Below are 18,075 nucleotides of genomic sequence, written 5' to 3' on the forward strand. Positions count from 1 at the left end.
TGCTGAATTATGTCTTCCACTGAAACAGCCAACCAAAAGACAGAATGTAGGAATAATAAACAGAATGGAAGTATAAGCCTTAGCACAACAAGGGGGTTTTAATGTGGAAAAATTTACAAGCTTGAATATATTACAGCATCACTCTGACTTGAAGAAACAAACTTCTAGAGAATGATATATGTAACCAAGGTTTTCAATCATCAGTTTTTTAAACACTTAAAAATGTCCAAAAATACAGGCTTTTTGAAGTGGAAATTATCACTTATTTTCTTCTGTTTGGCACATTGATAGCAAGGTATATGGAGAAAAAGCTCTGTCTATACTAAGGAAATAATGCTTTATCTTCACTGTCATTGATGCTGGTGCTCTCAGAAAAGCAACCATCAAATGTTGCAGAATGGTCCAAATTCTTTCCACGTAGGATGTATTTAGCCACTTTATCTTCTGTTTGGTGAGCAGGACACGATGACATCACTTTGTTCCCTGTGCCTTTATAATGGATTGTGATTTTTTTCTCTTTTTTTCTGTTTTCAGTGATGGTTGGCTTTTAATTACTGAGATGTTTACCAGACATATATGTAAGCTTGCATCGTCAAGGATTTCCATAAAATTGGTTTGTAGGTTGGTCATGTCCTTTGGGAACGATGGTGGTTGCTACAGAACATACCCTTTCCACAAGCTCTTTTTATTCCACGCAGGAATATGGAGGCTCAATTGTTACTTAAGTAACTAGCAACAGTCAGTAAACATTACTGCTCAGGTTATAAAATGCCTTTCAGCATTGTTTCCTGAAAAAGTAGGTTGAGATCTGATCTGCTTTGATGTCCTTTCACATATACCTGTGCACGTATATATACATGCACACAGAGCTACTATAATCTGCACAAGCACTTAGTTGACGCAGTAATTTCCTTTAGTTAGCTTGATTTTTATTTTTTATTCTACGAAAGACGAAAAAACCCAACTTGTTTAGTCTTGGGAAAGCATTTGTACAAGGGAGGGAAAAGTTTTATTAGATTCCCTAGATTGTGGCTGGAGAGTCAGGAGAGCAGAGGACAAGAAACTTGCCCAGGTAAGCAGTCCTGCAAAATTGATAGTCCTTCTAGCAAAGTATACCTACTGAGGTCATGCTAACATCAGTAAAGCTGTGGTATTTGTCAGGGTAAACTTGTTGTTGGATAAATCCCTTCCTTGACTGAAACAAACTATACCAAGAGAAATTATTCTGCCACAAATTAAGGATGGCACATCTGTCAGTAGGTGATACAATGCTTCTCACCTCCAAGACCTCTACACTGGCAAAGAGTTTGTGAGATGGGACAAAGCTTGAAAAACAATGCGAAACAATTACATTAGAGACTAAAAGTAACTCTTGTGCAAAGAAATTAATGGAGTGTTTTCATCTCAAAGGTGCTGTATGGATCTGATATTAAGATTAACTTGCCTTAATCTTCTTGCAGTGATTTAAAAGATGTCTTTAATATGCTCTAGCCAATCTTCTTAACAAAACCTACTTCTTGTTAGATAGATACTAAGTCTTATCAGAGGCAGTGTGCTACTATCAGAGTACCTCTTCACAAGTTCTCACAGAATTCTTACAAATGTCTGCTAGTATATACTTTTGTTGATCGCATAATGAAAACTGGAGCTGAGGATGTTCCATTATGTTACAGCATGTTATTGAGAGACTGAGTAATTGGGGCAATAAATATGTATCACAAAAGGAATGATTCTGCATGTACTAAATAGTAGTCTATTTATATCAAGAGTTTTCTTTTATTCTAAATTTTTCATTTAATCATTAAACCTAAAGATGTTAGTCTTCAACTGGTATGTAAGATAAAGGCATGAAATTGGTCAGTTTACCCTCATTGTCCATGTTGGCAACAACAACAAAAAAAAGGTTAAATCAGGACTGCAAGATTAAAACTCTAATATGTCAAATGGCTACAAGATTAGTTAATGAAAGAATCTGTAGTAACTTCATCATAGCTATCTAATGTGAACTGGTATTTGTTCACCAACAAGAGCTGTATCGTAGCATGTGCATACAGTTAACAGTTTCACTGCTCAGGAACCATTTTTAAGGATGTGTCCTACTATGTTGCTTTGAAGTCTTTATAAGACTTTAATTAAGAAATTGTAAACATATAGCTTCCTTTGCATTGCATCAAGTATATTTGATTTAGATCCAGGTGACAGTGATCTGTAGTGTGACAAGCAGATAAAATCCTGCTTGTGGTTTTTTTTGCCCATCTGAAGTTGGTTTGCCCCTCTGGAGTTCAGCGTCAGTCGGTAGTCTGTGTACAATGCAACATGCCTTTTACTTCTCAAGAAGCCTTGCTGATGAAGTGCTGCATTGTTTAGAAGGACAGATTTGTGATTGCTCTCCAATTACTGCCTAGAGATCACAAGAGGAGGGAAAAACAAATACATCCTGGTTGAAGTAAATTTTCTTTTGAGTCCAATACCATCTATGATAGCTTATTCATCAGCCTTAATAGATGACAGGAACATTACAAATATTAGATCTTTGTAGCAGAGTAACTTCCACAAATTGCAGGGCTGCTTTGTTGTTTGAAGAGAAGATTTTTTTGACACAGAATACAGAAGTTACGCAGATCTCAGCTTGAAGAAGTGTGTGTTTTTTCTATTCTTTTTCTTTTTTTTTTTTTCCAAAGACTAGGTTTGTCCTAGCCTTGCAAAAGTTTTTAATTTCTGAGTAATTGCTGTGTATTAAACTGCCTTTTGCAAATAAGGATTGTCTAAGGATCCTTGCCGTATTTGCACTGTTAGTTTAAGCATGAACTTCTATGATGTAAAGAACAGCAAGGCTAAATACAGGTGAATTTCTCTGTTTATCTGCCTCATTGATAAACCCGTTGCAAGAGGAGTTTAGATTTGGTGTGGTAGAATATGCAGCCCCCTTTTTATCCTGCAGATAACGATGGTAAGTATCAATTTAATTTCTGCTTCAAGAAGAAATTTGCTTAAATATCTCCTAGATAATGTTTTCACTATAACTTCTGTCTTTGTGAGCAATATGACCTCTAAAGCAGAGGCCTTCACAAGTGATGAAGTATCTTTTTTTTTTAATCCTGTGAGAATCTGTCCTGGCAGAGATACTAATTTACTTTCCACTAGCGTTGTGGGGAATATGTATCTCGTGTGCCTTTAGATTCATAATAGAGTGCTTTCTGTAGGGTGTTGGAATATATTTCTTTTTTTCAGGGAGGTGCTAGCTGCATTTTTTGAAGAATATTGCTTGCCTTACATATTTGTAAGACTTGATATACCATATGGTAAAACGTCAGAAAAGATAAATACTCTCCCGCAGCACAAATCTAGAAACATCATTTTTGAAGCTTGTTTAGAAGTGGGCAAAAGTTTGCTGTTCATGTTGGAAGGTATGTGCTAAGTGTTGGAACAATGGTAAAAAATACTGTAGTCAATCAGCCGTTACTTACTGTATTGGTTCAGCTGGTGGTACTGAAACCTTCTGCTGCAGAAACTGCAGAGCCTGACTTGTCTGTTAAGTCTGGAGTTAAGTTGCTTAGGGTTTATAAATGCAAAAGCATAGATCTGAAGGTGCTGAAGTTCATTCTTTGCCACTTACACTAGAGAGCAACCATGATGTTATGGGCAATGCCTTAGAGCAAAGGTTTGAGAGAGCTCTGAGTGACTTCCTTAGCAAAGCTGCTGCTCCTCTGGGAGTTCACACTTGGTTATTAGCACCTGGGGTGGGGTGGGAGGGCTGCAACTCTGTACCACGTAATCTGCACTTAAGGTGTACAGTAAAACAAATGGTGGTGTGAAAATGAGTAATGCCAGCATGTTCTTTAGGGGGTACATGTGGGCTTTAGACTAAATGATGCCCTGGCTGCTACAAGCAAGGAAGTGTTTTACTAAATTGCAAAAGCAATCTTGTTATGACTGCAGTAAACTTTCAAAAGGATATAAAAGCAAAGGAGAAGTTATTAGTTAATCCTCTAATTCCACTGTAGGTCTGTCAGTAGCTAGTTTAAGCCATTTACATGACCCATAAGGGACTTCAGATCAGTTGCTCTGATAAGGGGTTCTAGTTTTCTAGCCTTTTGAAGAACTCAGTTCCAGTAATCCTCCCTTTCTTTCCCCTTCCCTCCCTGAAGGTCATCACATTCCAGTTTACTAGATGAAAGGATGTTACCAGAATCGTTGCACAACTCCTATGTGAGAACAATTGGCAGGGTGGTGTCTGAGCCAGCCTTTTTTGCGTGGTCTTAGAAATGAAGCTGCATACTGCCAAGAAAGCCAGCTGCTGGAGGATTGCTGCAGTCCTGGCAGTCTTTCTAGGCCTAGAGTTGAGCAGATGTGGACAGAGATCTGAGCTTCAGAAGATATTTGGGCTGGGAAGGGATTTTGAGGTCCTGTCTGAATGCTCAAGCACTGTTTGGGTACAATTGGGATTAGCAGTGGTACCTTGTCACTGCTCTCTCCAGACACTGCTTGGTTTGTTTTTGTAGTTCCAGAAAACATGGTAAAACTGTAGTAGCAGTTAACAGCCTGCTACGCCAGCGTGTACCAGCGGGGATGAACCAGCAGATGTTAACAGAGATGAACACTGGGTGTATGCTCGTTGCGTGATATTGCAAACCCTATTCAATTAGCATGTGGCATCACTCTTCAAGTGCAGGATTTTATTGTGGAATAGGAGACTAAATATGTTGAAGTGCAGAGGAGAGTAGTTGCACAGGATGCAGGGAGAAAGGAAAGCGGAGGACAAGGAACTTGCGCCTAGTTCTTGTTCAATTCTTGGTGCTTTGCTTCACCACAACTACAGTTCTCTTCTGAAGATGGTAATGACACGCGGTGGGTAGTGGGAAGACACCACTGAATATGTCTTCAAGTTCTTGATAATATTGTTGTAGCCATGGTGACAAGTTTTTAGAGAGGTAATAATTTCATTACATTGACTGGTGGTTCTGGAGTGAAGTAAAAGCTGACAGGCTTTTGAGACCCACAAACCTGAAGAAGGCAAGTGTCTTCCAAATCTGTCTGTTGCTGTAGTACATGATTATGTCTCTGTAGAGAACTGAAAGACTTGCGCAACAAACTTGTTTACATCTCAAAGCACTCTTCAATCTATAAGGACAAATCTAGAATCATAAACTCCTTTTATGGGAAAGAGTTTAAGGAAGACTGTGAAGCGGTTGCCAACTACAAATTAAGGTTACTCTTTAATCTTTAGCCTGGAAGGCTCCCAGCAACTTGGAAAAGGGTGTGAATGTGTAGAGGGGAAAACCATAAAGGTGCTGAAGTTCATTCTGCTTGAAGCACTGTAAACTCCGTGCTTTATGGGAGCATGGAGGGAATGTATGTATGGGAGAAGCTGCGTTCCTGGTTGTGCAAGGGGGTCTGATCTCAGCAGTTGTATCTAGCTGCGTATGTTACCTTACTACTTTCATAGTGGTGAAATCTTATGTGTATTTCGGTGGGGTTGTACATCACTGACTTAAATGTTGTCAGAAGTTGTGTATTTCCGTATAGGAGACCCATGGATGCAGCTTTCTCGGAAGGTCCCATAGTAGCTTTTTTCTGCCTGTGGATTGCTCTGGACACTTGTGTTTTTATTGATTGTCTCAGTGTTAGAAATAGAGGTAGTGGCTTCTGGTCCACTATCTGTGCTATCTTGCAGTATGCCTGTTTCTTTCTATTTTCTTGGTGTTTTTATTTGTTTCAACTTCACTTTGCAGTCTGGGGTATTTAAAATAGCCATATAATTGGTCTGAAAACGTAAGAGAAAGCTGGGTCTCCACGAGAGGATCTGATCTGATATGAGCCAATTAAAAATTAGTTTCATAAGCACAAGATGCCTTTGTGTTTTACTGAAATCTTACTGCTTTTGGGGGAAGAAGAATTAAGCTTCTGCAGAAACTCTGAGGGAGAAAAGATTAAGAAATAATGCTGTTAATGGAGGAGAAGAGATGTCTTAAATGGCAGTGAATGCTGTTAAAAATACCAGCTCCTACCCACTAATGATAGGCCAAGTTTTGCAAACTTAACAGGTTTCGTCCTTTTCTCTCATGCTTTGCCTTTGATGGGATTTTGCCTTTGATTGCATGGTTGTGGGTGGAATGTCTGATACTCTTGGCTACAAGAACTGTATAGGTTCTTAAAATTACATTTGTTCTGGCCTGGAGCACAGCTATGTGGGTGTTGGATGTTTCTTTGAGACCCAGAGTTCCTTTTGGTTAATCACCTTATGTTATCTGCAACTTTAAAGGAAGACAATTAATATCTAGCAGCTGATTTCACTGTGTGGCATAGATCCACACTGCTGTAGATTTAATACTTCAGTATATGAATCTCCCATCTGGTGAAGGCGGTGTTTGGATAATCAATTATCCAGAAACATACTCTGTGGACCAGAGACAAGTAATTATAAATGTTACTTATTATAGTCTCATCAGTGGCATAGTGCTTAATCTCTTAAGCACATCAGAGTATTAGTTGATCAGAAATGCATTATCATCTGCTTAGGTGACATGATGTGGATCTTTTTCTGGGCAATACAGAAACGTAGTACACTATGCTAGGCTAGAATTTAACTGATAAACAAGTTGTCCTATGCTTATCTAAATAGCTGGAATATTTAAATTATACTAACTGTCAAACGTCCTCTGTACTAATTTTGACATGTGTGTAAAAAAAAACAAATCCATAGAGAATTGCCTGGATACATGATAAATTGGCTGCAGCTGCTTATGCAAAGTGAGCTGAATTATCAGAAGTAATCGGTTTAATTTAAACCCAGCTTATTTTAACTGAAAAAGGCTAAAGAGCAGCCACATGATCAGTTCAGCAAGCAGATCTAAGGAGGAAAGTAGTAATTTCCATTAATAGACAACTAGGGTAAAACACAGTGAACAGCCCCAGATGATTCAATAGGTTTCCGTTAATTGTTCAAAGTGTAAGCAAACTCTTCTTCAAGATGGAGTTACCAGTGAATTTTTAACAAATTTTTAATCTCATTTAAAAGCAGGTAACTGCCTCATTTTATCAGGTACCTCTTGATTAAAAACCTGATATGGAAAAACTAGGGAGTTCTTGGACTTGATGGTTGTGCCTGTCTTAGTCCGTTCAGCTACAGCCTTGTTCGAAAATGAACGATTAATCTTGATTACATGAGGGAGAAGAAACTGCAAATTCTAGTTTGCATTTAATTTGTACTTTAGCTAGAGGTGTTGCAGTTAGCATGTGACTTACGACTATTGTGTTCATGGTCTTATCTTAATTTCTTTTCTAGGGAAAGCGCGTGTGCAGCAGCTAGCAGAGAACACAAGATATTTCAGGAGACGACTGAAAGAGATGGGCTTTATCATCTATGGAAATGAAGATTCCCCTGTTGTGCCTCTAATGCTGTACATGCCAGCAAAAATTGGGTAGGTTTAGTAGGGTAACTTCTCATCCATCTTCTTTAAAGCTAGGATGGTGCAAGAATATTAAGACTTTTCTAAATGTAAGAAAAGACTGGTTTGATTTTTGCTTTTTTGATCATTGGGAGGTGATTCTGCCCCTCTGCTCTACTCTTGTGAGACCCCACCTGGAGTACTGCATCTAGCTCTGGGGTCCCCAGTACAAGAAAGACATGGATCTGATGGAGCAAGTTTAGAGGAGGGCCACAAAGGTGATCAGAGGGCTGGAGCACCTCTCCTATGAGGACAGGCTGAGAGAGTTGGGCTTGTTTAGCCTGGAGAAAAGAAGGCTCTGGGGACACCTTATTGCAGCCCTCTAGTACCTGAAAGGGGCCTACAAGAAAGCTGGAGAGGGACTGTTCACAAAGGCATGGAGTGATAGGAAGAGGGGTACTGGCCTTAAGCTGAAGGAAGGTAGATTTAGATTAGATATTAGGGAGACATTCTTCACTGTGAGGGTTGCAAGTCACTAGAACAGGTTGCCCAGAGAAGCTGTGGATGTCCCCTCCCTGGAAGTGTTCAAGGCCAGGTTGGATGGGGCTTTGGGCAACGTGGTCTAGCGGAGGGTGTCCCTGCCCATGGCAGGGGGATCAGAACTAGGTGATCTTTAAGGTCCCTTCCAACTCAAGCCATTCTACGAGTCTGTTGTCATTACTGAGTCTTATAAAACATGGAAACTTCCTATAAGTGATCTTGAGAAAATCAAGGCTTGTAGCTTGGAGCAGCAAGAAAGCCCATCAGGGAAGCAATTTTACCACTACATGCCATGTTTCAAAATTTGGGGTTTTTTTGATTTTGTTTTGTTTTTTCATTTTATTTATATGTAAACTGTATATATGTGCTAAAGAGAAGCTGAAATTGAATGGAAATTAACACTAAGAGTCACTGGAGGAATCCTTCAACCAGCTTCCGGATCAGAAGCAGCCAACATTTCCACAGATGAACTCTGAAAATTAAAAAAAAAGGAAAAGCAGGAAGTGTGGGACATGATGGGACACAACAACCTGTATTTGATGAATCCCAAGTTTTTTAAGAAGTCTGGTTTTAATAGCTGAAGTGTTGTTATTGTAAATACTAATAGAAATCTCACATATAGCTTTATAAATGCTTATAGATTTGTGGGCTACTGTGTGGATAATTAAGGTGAAAATTCTGCAACAGGATATAATGTATATATTAAAAAGTTTTGCAACATAAGAGCTTGATTTCAAGGACAACTTGGCTTTGATAGCTTCTTCTCAGTGTCCGTATATAATGCAGTGCTCAACAAACACTTTCAAATTTGGAAAGCATAGCTTCATTTTAAGCCATACCAAACATCTCTAGTGCTCTTCTAGCTCAGTTAGGCTTCAGTCTGTCTAAACACTGTGGTTCTGTGAGGGAACAAACATCTTCTAGCACTCAGCATGAAGCTAGATACAGTCTTCCTCCACCCTTCTCAGTAAAACCAAATGTAAAAAGCCTGTAGCCTTTATGGGTGCTGTAGAGTCTGCAGTGTGCGTCATCCAGCACACAGAGCCATGCTGTTTCTGCTGCCTAGCTGCTCTACCAGTCAGTACAATCTTTCCCCTGGAAATGTTTATTAGCTGAGCAACTGGGCCAGTAACTTACTTAAATATGAGCAAGAACACAGAGCTCTGATGAGAGTTGGCCCTTAGGTTCTGCATCCGGCCTACTTCATCCTTTCTTTGTCTCTTGTAGTCTGTTTTTAAAATAGTTTGAGAGTACTAAATGGATACAAAATGAAATGTATCAGGTTGCACCTATTTATAAGGAAGATAGTTGTAGCGGAAGTGTAAGGCAGAAAACTTAAAAACTTAGTAGAAGGGTGTTATTTTTATATGTCCTTATAAGCCTCTTAAGTTCATTGCTGCTACTTAAGACAAGGTCAGTTCAAAAAGGATTAACCATTTCCTGTGGCTTGTAGAAACACTCGCAATTGCACTGCCATTATGGAAAGGATCTAGATCTTTGGACCTCTTATCACATAAGTGGCAGCTGCTAATTTCCTTAATCCCCTTAATAATTTGTTTTGTTGAAGATGCTCTGACAGTTATATGAGGTTTTTGCACCTTCCTTAGAAATATTTGGTATCAGATTAGATGATCTCAGTTTACTGTGGCAATTCAACAGTTCCCATGGTAGGCACTTAAAAAAGTGGTACATCTGTGACATCATAATATACTTTAAATTGGTGAAGAACAAACCATCTTGAAACTGCAGAAGCATCTGCTTTGGGGGATTGCAGCATGGGGGGATTCCTTGGATAGTCCACCTTCTGAGCCAAAATACATGTTTCCTGTCAGAAAGATTTCCAAGCTTAGGTTACAAATCCATTTAGAAGCAGCTTGCTAAAAGGCTAGCCTCTACCACATAGAATCTTTCAGCTTTGTTGGAACTTAATACAGTGAAACCTTTTAAGGAGGACCGCCTTGGGATTGAGGTTAAAAAAAGCTTTTGTGAACAGGCATTCTGCCTTTAAAAGAAAGCACTGGAAGCTCCAAATTGTGGTCTTACAGACTTGCTTCAACAAAGGCCTGTATGGGTTAGCATACAGAGACCTTCTTGCTGCTGCTTGGCCTCCACTGGTACCATTCTGATGATCTTTGATGTTCTTTCTGGCAGTGCGTTTGGGCGTGAGATGCTGAAGCGGAACATTGGTGTTGTGGTTGTGGGCTTCCCTGCCACCCCCATCATCGAGTCCAGAGCCAGATTCTGTTTGTCTGCAGCTCATACCAAAGAGATGCTTGATACAGTAAGTGTCTCATCTTGTCTTCCTTTTGCTCCTGCCTTCTATAAACAGATATAACAATCGTCTATGTTTTGTAGACTGGTTCAATATTTGGTACACAAATTAGTTGAACCTAGTGTTCAAAGCCTTGTGTAGTAGAGCTAGCAATGACTCCCATCTCTTTCCTTGCTTCAACAATGCAGAATGGCTGCCTACAGTAAATCTCAGGGGCTTTCTTTTTCTCTTTTAAATGATGCAAGAGAGACAGTCTCATTCCTTTGAGAAAATGCTTTTTCCCCTCTTAAGAGGACCTACCTTCCACTGAATCATTTAAAAGGAAAAAATTCTGCTGCTTCTGATCCTAGATGCAGAAGGTAAGAAAAAAAAGCCTGAGAACCTCCAATCTATATTCTTCTCAAAAGCAAGTGTAAACCTCAGCACATGATTACTAGTGAGAATTTTTATTCCAAAGGTTACTATTCCAGTTCTTGTTTATAGCTTCAGGGCACTGTATCTTAAATGATCCTGTACTAACTGAGTCTGTGCCACGTACAGTGCCTTACTTGCTCCTGCCTGCACTAACCATGTTCCAGTGGGAATGGAGGTCCCCTCAAAGGAGGCCTGCATCAGAGTTAGGAGGTGCTGCCTTAGAAATTAAGGATGGAAGTTACTCTCTGACTAATATTGTTGAAAGGGGATTGTATGACTAAGCCTGACTATCCTTACTATGTTTTGGTGTGGTAATTACACTCATTTTTGAGTCTCCTGAATATCTTCTTTGATGGATGTGTACATGTCTTAGGCTCTGTCAAAGTTCTTCATTGTATTTTTTTTTCCCCACTTTGCCATTTTGTGACTCAGAACCTAAGCTAGGTTGAGTCACAACCCTGGACTTCAAGAGAGTAGACTCTGTCCTGTTCAGAGACCTACTTGAAAGAATCCCATAGGATATGGTCCTGAAGAGGGAGGCTGGTTGATGGTTTGTTTTTTTTTTTAGCCTCACCTAAGCCTCATCTTCATCCTGGGGAAGGTGGTGGGGAAAAACATCCTTGAAACCATTTTCAAACGTTTTGTGGACAAGAAGGTGATTGGGAGAAGTCATCATGGAGTTATGAAGGGGAAATCATGCCCAGTGTCCAGACATGAACAGTAAATGGGACATAGAAACAGATATTTACTAATGTCTTGTCAAAAAAAAAACCTAAAAAAGATTCAAAGTTTTCACACATTACTGCCACAGAACTTTCAAATTAACAGCTGAAAATGGCTCTTTTTTTTTTTTTTTTTTTTTTTAGTTTTGTTAGGAAATATAGTAAGACAGTGGTGTGTGCAGTTTGGTAATGTATATTTAGTGTCATTCTGTATCAGTTAAATAACCTGCCATGTATCTTTGGTGCTGTACTTGCTGCTTCTGAGTTGTTTCTGCCTTGTAAGACTTGAGAGATTCTGCCCTGACACTCCAACAGCAGACTGCTTAAGGACTTCCTTCCCAGCTACTTGTCCTGCTACTCTTCCCGTAATTATCCCAATTCATAGAATCATAGAATGGTTTGGGTTGGAAGGGACCTCAAAGATCATGTAGTTCCAACCCCCCTGCTGTGGGCAGGGACACCTTCACTAGACCACATTGCCCAAAGCCCCACCCAACCTGGCCTTGAACACTTCCAGGGATGGGGCCTCCACAGCCTCTCTGGGCAACCTGTTCCAGTGCCTCACCACTCTAACAGTGAAGAATTTATTTCTAACATCTAATCTAAATCAACCCTCCTTCAGCTTAAACCTATTACCCCTTGTCCTGTCACTACACTCCCTGATAAACAGTCCCTCACCATCTCTTTCCTGTAGGCAATTCAGTTGTTTCTGTTCCAAATTAAAAATTCTTAACAGTATGTTTGGAGAAGGCTTGTTCCTTCCCTTCCTTTCCCCCCTATGAAATGAATAGTATCACAGACATGGCTGAGAGCATGGTAATAGAGCTGAGTGCGTTGACACAAATGAGGGAGCAGGAACTTCTGGCTAGGTGGGCATGGTGGGATTAATGGGAAGAAGGTGGGAGGAAGAAAAGAAAGAAAACTAAAGGCTCTGAAATCATATTACTGCAAACTGAGCTACAACTGAAACCATGCAAACTTGACATGCTGGCAGTACCTCAGCAATCATGCAATCTTGCTGTTGGTTAGATTCTTCATCTCCTCTCTTAGTGACTAGCTGGAGTCTTTACCATAACAAGCTGCTTTTGCAGGGTCTATATAAGTACTATACTTGCTCTTCCAAAACCAATCTGTAACTTTTATTACTCTGTTTTAAAAAGCTTTCTTCCTGTCAATTCACTTACAAGTCTTTCTGCTTTCCAGAAAATGTTTCAAGTTTTGTGCATTTAACTCTACAGACTCATTTCTAGAGTACCTTTGTAGGTGCTAAATGCTCTAAATCGAGGAAATGCTTGTTCAATATATTAGGGCTTGTCTGCCTAAGAAAATTAATCTAGGACAAAATGAGGTGTGAATTTTGAAGTGATTGAAGAAATCCTGATTTAGTTCAGTATGTGGAGGCTTTGTTCCAAGTTAGTGTAATCCACTTTGAGGTTCAAAACAGCTGCATGCTCTGAACCTAGAACGTTGGCAAGAGGAGTTAATATAGAGCAAGCTTTGTGTCAGTGACTTTGTGTAGTGTTTTATTGTGATGCAGTGAAAGGGGATTGATTTCAGGCAGCTCATCGTTAAGGCAGCCCTCGGATCTGATCCCTCTGCTGAACTGTGGCAACAATGTCCAGGAGGAAAAAGAACTGAAATGAATAGACTTGGAGAGAGCTGGCAGAGAGCTTTCTCAAGTCAGTGACACAGAGGAGAACTTGGTAGCCCCTCTGTGCATGCGTGGATGCTAACTAGGGCTGCTATGGCATCTTTCTAAAGCAAATTTATCCAGGTTTGGAGCACGGGGAAGAGTAGTTTGTCTTGTAAATGCTGATATTTGTAATGCTTCCTTGTTCTTATTAAATAAACCCACATGATGGAGGAACAGTTCTCAGTTACAATTTTAACCGTTTTATGTAAATAAAACTTCCTTGCCTGAAAATATTTGGCTCAGGATCAGAGTGAAGTCCCTCATAACCTGCATCCCTGTGGGCTGGTGCTTTCTTTTTGGTGATGAAAAATATATTACACTCTCCTGAAGTCAGAGTTCATCAATGCCATTTCCTTTGTAGTCTTTGCTGGTCACATGGTCCTTTTTGTTTTAAATTAATAAAATCCTAAATCTGCATTCAAGAATAACAGTTAACAGACTCTTTCAACAGAAATTCAACCTTAAATTGTTTCCATATGGGATCTTTACTTAAAGCTCTGGCAAACTGTGGCCACGCTTTTGTTGTGTTTTGTTTTTACCAAGGTCCAACTTCTGGGTTTGTCGTTCCCCCAGATTTTAGAGTGAAGAGGTTCTTGCTGCCAGACATAACAAGCATGAGGGGCCATTGTTTAAAGAAACAAAAACTTAAACTATCCATCCAGGAAGGAAAAGCATGTAGGAATATTAACCCCTGTCTGCCAACTTGTCTCAAGAGACAGGCATTTGACCCAGAACATGTTAAAACTGGAGCATTAGTGTTGAATTAGTGACATTCTGAAGGAATGCTGAATGTACCTATGAGAATAAATTTACAATTCAAGGGAGCGCAGAATGCCAACCTTTGAGTTCAAAAATCCCATTGGACCTGAAGGTCATCTTCTGAACTCTTTTCTTTGTCACTTGCCTATATGAGATAATCAGCATCACGCACTGTTGCAGAGTTGTCTGCACCAACTGATTTATTTTGTACCTTGTTCCAGGAGTGTTCTGTAGAGAAATGAAGTTTATGGTTTGGCTTTTAACAAACCCTATTGTGAACCAGTGTCTTATCAAAGAGATTGCAATATAAAGAAACTATGATTAACTGAGCCGGGACTTTCCTCATTTCTTAGGCTAGCAGATGTTTGATCTCTGGTAAACTTCATACTATTTGCATTCAGGTCAAAACGGTGAAAGGTTTTGTTAGCTCACTAGCAGTGTTCTGGGCCATCAGTTGCCTGGGTGTTGCCTTTGTGACAACTTCAGTCAGTGGGACTTGCTTTCTAGGTAGAAAATGCTTGGGATCCTACCCAGAATAACTTTTTTTTCATTCCTTGGATTGGCTGGCAAAAATCTCAAATGCAGTGTTGTTTATGATACAGAGTTTGCATCTCTAGTTGTGTATGGACAGTACAAATTAACCAAATGTAGATAGAACAAATGCATCAATAGAACTTGTTAGCACAATATTGCAGTTTGCCTTTCGCTATCTTGCAGTTTAAAAAAATACAGTTGGTCAGAGAAGGTATACTAGCACACATGTTGTTTTCACACTGAAGCATACATAAAGAGGTGTCAAACCTCCACATTTTTTTCTGCTTCAGCTTTATTACCTCCAGGAAGGGAGAAACATTTTTCTCTGTTTTTCTGTCTATGAATGGTCATGGCTTTTTTTGGGATGACTGTGAAATTTGAGTTAGTATTGCTGGATATTATGAAGCCTTAGGAGTGGAGTAGTTAAGTGGGTGCAGAGTCACTCTCGGTTAAGTGACCCATACTCCTCACTTGGTCTCAAGACTTCTGAAACCTAAAATCAAAACCAAGTCCTATACACCTCTGAAGCTACAGACTTCTAGCACAATAAAATCTCACTTAAGTAAAATGACTGTCAGAGTAGTCTGCAGGCATGCAAAAAGGAAGATGCACTGATAACTTGCTTCCATCTGTCCCATCTGCTGATCTACTGTGGTCTCTTTCTCAGGCTTTAAAAGAAATCAATGAAGTTGGGGACCTTTTGCAACTGAAATATTCCCGTCACCGTTTGGTACCTATCTTGGACCGGCCGTTTGACGAGACAACATATGAAGAAACAGAAGACTGAGCTCCCTCCATGTGCCTTGGTGGGAGGGACATATCCCATGGGACACTCCGTGGCATGCAGGCCACAGCGTCCATGAACAACACACTTATGACTGCTTAGCATAAAAGACATTTCCTCACAATACTGAAGTGGCCACATCAGCTCTAAATGGCATTTTGTAAATAGGGAAAGGAGAAAAAAAAATATTTGATTCCTGTGTCTTTGGGGTCTGGCCCTAGAGGTGCTTGGCTTTATTTTTTCTTTTGCTTTTTTATTTATTCGTCTCAATGAGTTCACAGCCACCCGAGTTGGCTGTGGCTGATCAGCTCAGACTTTGTATGCACCATTAGCCTCCCAAATGCTGGCTGAGATGTTGTAAGCATGTGTGATGCTGGCATGGCAGCATTTCCAGTGTCACTGCTAGGTGTCTGACCTTCCCAGTAAGGAGTGAGCTGACCTGTCTGGTTTTGGAGACTTCCTAGAGAAACTGTTGATTGCTAACTTTGACATATTTAACAAGATGGATAATCGACCAAAGTGGGGTTTGGGTTTTTTTGTTGTTGTTTTGCAGTTACTTGTGTTTAAAACTTGAATTTAGCCTTTTTAAAATAAATGTGTTGTTGACATGTCACTGACAGGACCATTGTTCCCAAACATTATTTAGTTTTGTAAGCCACAAGCAGAAGGACTTCTGGGACTTTAGCCTCTTTTCCTTCCCAGTATGGATACCAGATTGTCTCCTGGTTTTGACACTAATTGTCCTCTTCATATAGGGTAAGTGATGGAGTGGGGTTTTGTTATTTTTTTTTAAATGGGCTGTGTTTTGTCTTCCCTCTGACATATTTCTGTTTTTTTTAAAAAAAAAAAAGAAAAAGGTGGGTTTAGTGTGTGTTGCTTTCTCATCTTCAGGTTAATTTCTCTTTCTGTAGAATTACCCTAAACCCATGAACAAGTCACTGCTAAGTTCTAGAAGGGTGCTCTTGGGATTAAGTAAACCATAGCAAGCCTTGTGCCTCTCGTTAAGACCAGAACCCCTCAATAAGCAGGCCTATACAATGGATGACTGTTAGGAGAACCACTTATTTCATGCAGATCTGTGAAAGACCGATTGCAACCCTTTGCCACGTTAATTCACTGTTTCTTGTCATATATGAGGTGTTCTTTATTTGCCTTGTTGTGCAAGGCCTTTATGCAAAGAGCATAGACAGCTTGGATCTTGTATCATACACTACATTTCAGCTAGCCAACAAAATCTCACTTGGCAGCTGCGTGCCTGTGTAGGCCGTCCCTGAAGAGAGAATGTCCTCACAACTGCATTTAGTTTGACATCTTTATTCTTTAGTGTTTCTGTTACTGTGAGATCAAATTAATGTTCACTGAGCCAGTTGCTGTTTGGCATCTTTATTGTGTGCAAGTTCCACACTGTCTTACTCTGATCAAAGTTTAAAGTAGGTGCATTTGCTCTAGCACACTTTAGAGGTGGTCTGCTGCTTAGTCATTGCATCTTGAATTCTTTCAGTGAACAGAATGGATCACTGAAGAGGTACCAAAAATGTTATAACAGGAGTCAGTTGCAGTATAGTTTGTTTCTGTATTTTATGCCTTGGACATGTAGGGTTTCTGCAAAGATAGTAAAGCTTTAACATCGTGTCAGTTGGGCTGGAACAGCTCTTCAGTTTGGGTTAGCATGATGCTTTTTGCAGGTGACTGGAGTTTTTTTAAACAGATTCTTCATCCTTATGCTAAAGCAGAGTGCAGCTTATAGCTATTTGCCTGGTGCTGCAAAAAAATTAATGATTTTTTTTAAAGTTCTTTTATGTTCACTCTGCAGCTAACAGAGAAAGAGTACTTTGGTCATTAGAACCAAACAGTTCCACAAATACATCTGGTGGTTTAAAGCAGAATTGGCTTCTATTTTATAGAATATCCATCTTCATGTGTTTATAGATCTTGTTCCATTTTAATGTAATGGAAATTCAAAACACAGATTCAGTTTTTTCACCATTGCATTCCAGAAATGTCAGTAGATGAGAACAACTAAAATTGACTGTTTCAAAATAGGTCCAGATAACTGTTTCTGTCTTAGTCCACTAATGTTGATTTGCTTGTCTCTGGCAGCAAAGTGTGTGCACAGTCCAAGTCTGTAATCTGTATGTGCAACTTTGATAGCTATGGAATAGTCTCACTCGTTCAGCCAGAGAGTGAGTAAACTGCAATTTACATGAGCTTACTTTCTCTCCTATCTTCTGCCCAGGACTAGCTCTAACATTCCAGCAGATGACCTGCTTTCTGACTTCAAGAAGCTTTACCTCAAAGAATTACTGGGGTTTTTCTTTCTAAATTGTAGTAGGGAACAAGAGGAGGTTAGTGCAGGAAGCCCTGACTCCAGCCCCGGTCCTGACTGTAGAACAGTTTAAGGTTGCACAAAACTGGCCGATTTGAAGGCATAAGCATGGGTCAGCAGGGAGCTGTTTAGAGCATTCCCAGATGTACAGCGTGCTTGTGTCTGCTGTGTAGTCAAGTCAGTTTGAAAACTGTGATGTATTAAGTTAGAAGTGGGTTATCGTAGATTCTACCAGTCTAGAGTCTTAATCTTGTCTCTGGGATTCAGTTTTAGGGAAGGTTGTCTTTAAGGGAGAAAAAGATCTGGATAAATGTCAGTAATTCATACAACTCCTGTATAACACTTCTGAAATTGTCAGTGTTTTAAAATTACTGGTCCCCATTGGGATTCCAGTTGCATTTGTTGAGGAAATTGTGTTCATGCTAAACTGCCATTTAGTATCTTTCTGCTATGTCACAGTGTTTGCATATGACTTTGAATTCTGAGTTGCAAAGACATTTCAGAAACCATTCAGGCAGTTAGTAGCATTTGCAAACTGCTTGGTTACATTTCAGCCCTGCCATATCCTTGTTGCGAAAGAACTCCCACCACCACCACTCCTCAGGAGGTTTTTTTATTCAAGGGAACCTGTTTTGCCAAAGTC

The 18,075-nt window shown here is 39.8% G+C and overlaps 1 protein-coding gene across 1 annotated transcript in view; it reads left to right on the plus strand.

Annotated features, from left to right (window-relative positions):
* SPTLC2 (serine palmitoyltransferase long chain base subunit 2) overlaps window positions 1–15,940 on the plus strand; it is a 77,765-nt gene extending 61,825 nt beyond the window's left edge. The window contains exons 10-12 of the mRNA XM_075753766.1: window positions 7,286–7,421; window positions 10,080–10,209; window positions 14,990–15,940. Of these exons, the coding sequence (XP_075609881.1) occupies window positions 7,286–7,421; window positions 10,080–10,209; window positions 14,990–15,109 (386 nt within the window). The 3' untranslated portion in view covers window positions 15,110–15,940. The remainder of the gene's footprint in view (window positions 1–7,285; window positions 7,422–10,079; window positions 10,210–14,989) is intronic.
* The last annotated feature ends 2,135 nt before the right edge of the window (window positions 15,941–18,075 follow it).

The sequence above is a fragment of the Balearica regulorum genome, chromosome 5 (assembly GCF_011004875.1).
Source record: "Balearica regulorum gibbericeps isolate bBalReg1 chromosome 5, bBalReg1.pri, whole genome shotgun sequence".
NCBI classification, from domain to species: Eukaryota; Metazoa; Chordata; class Aves; order Gruiformes; family Gruidae; genus Balearica; species Balearica regulorum.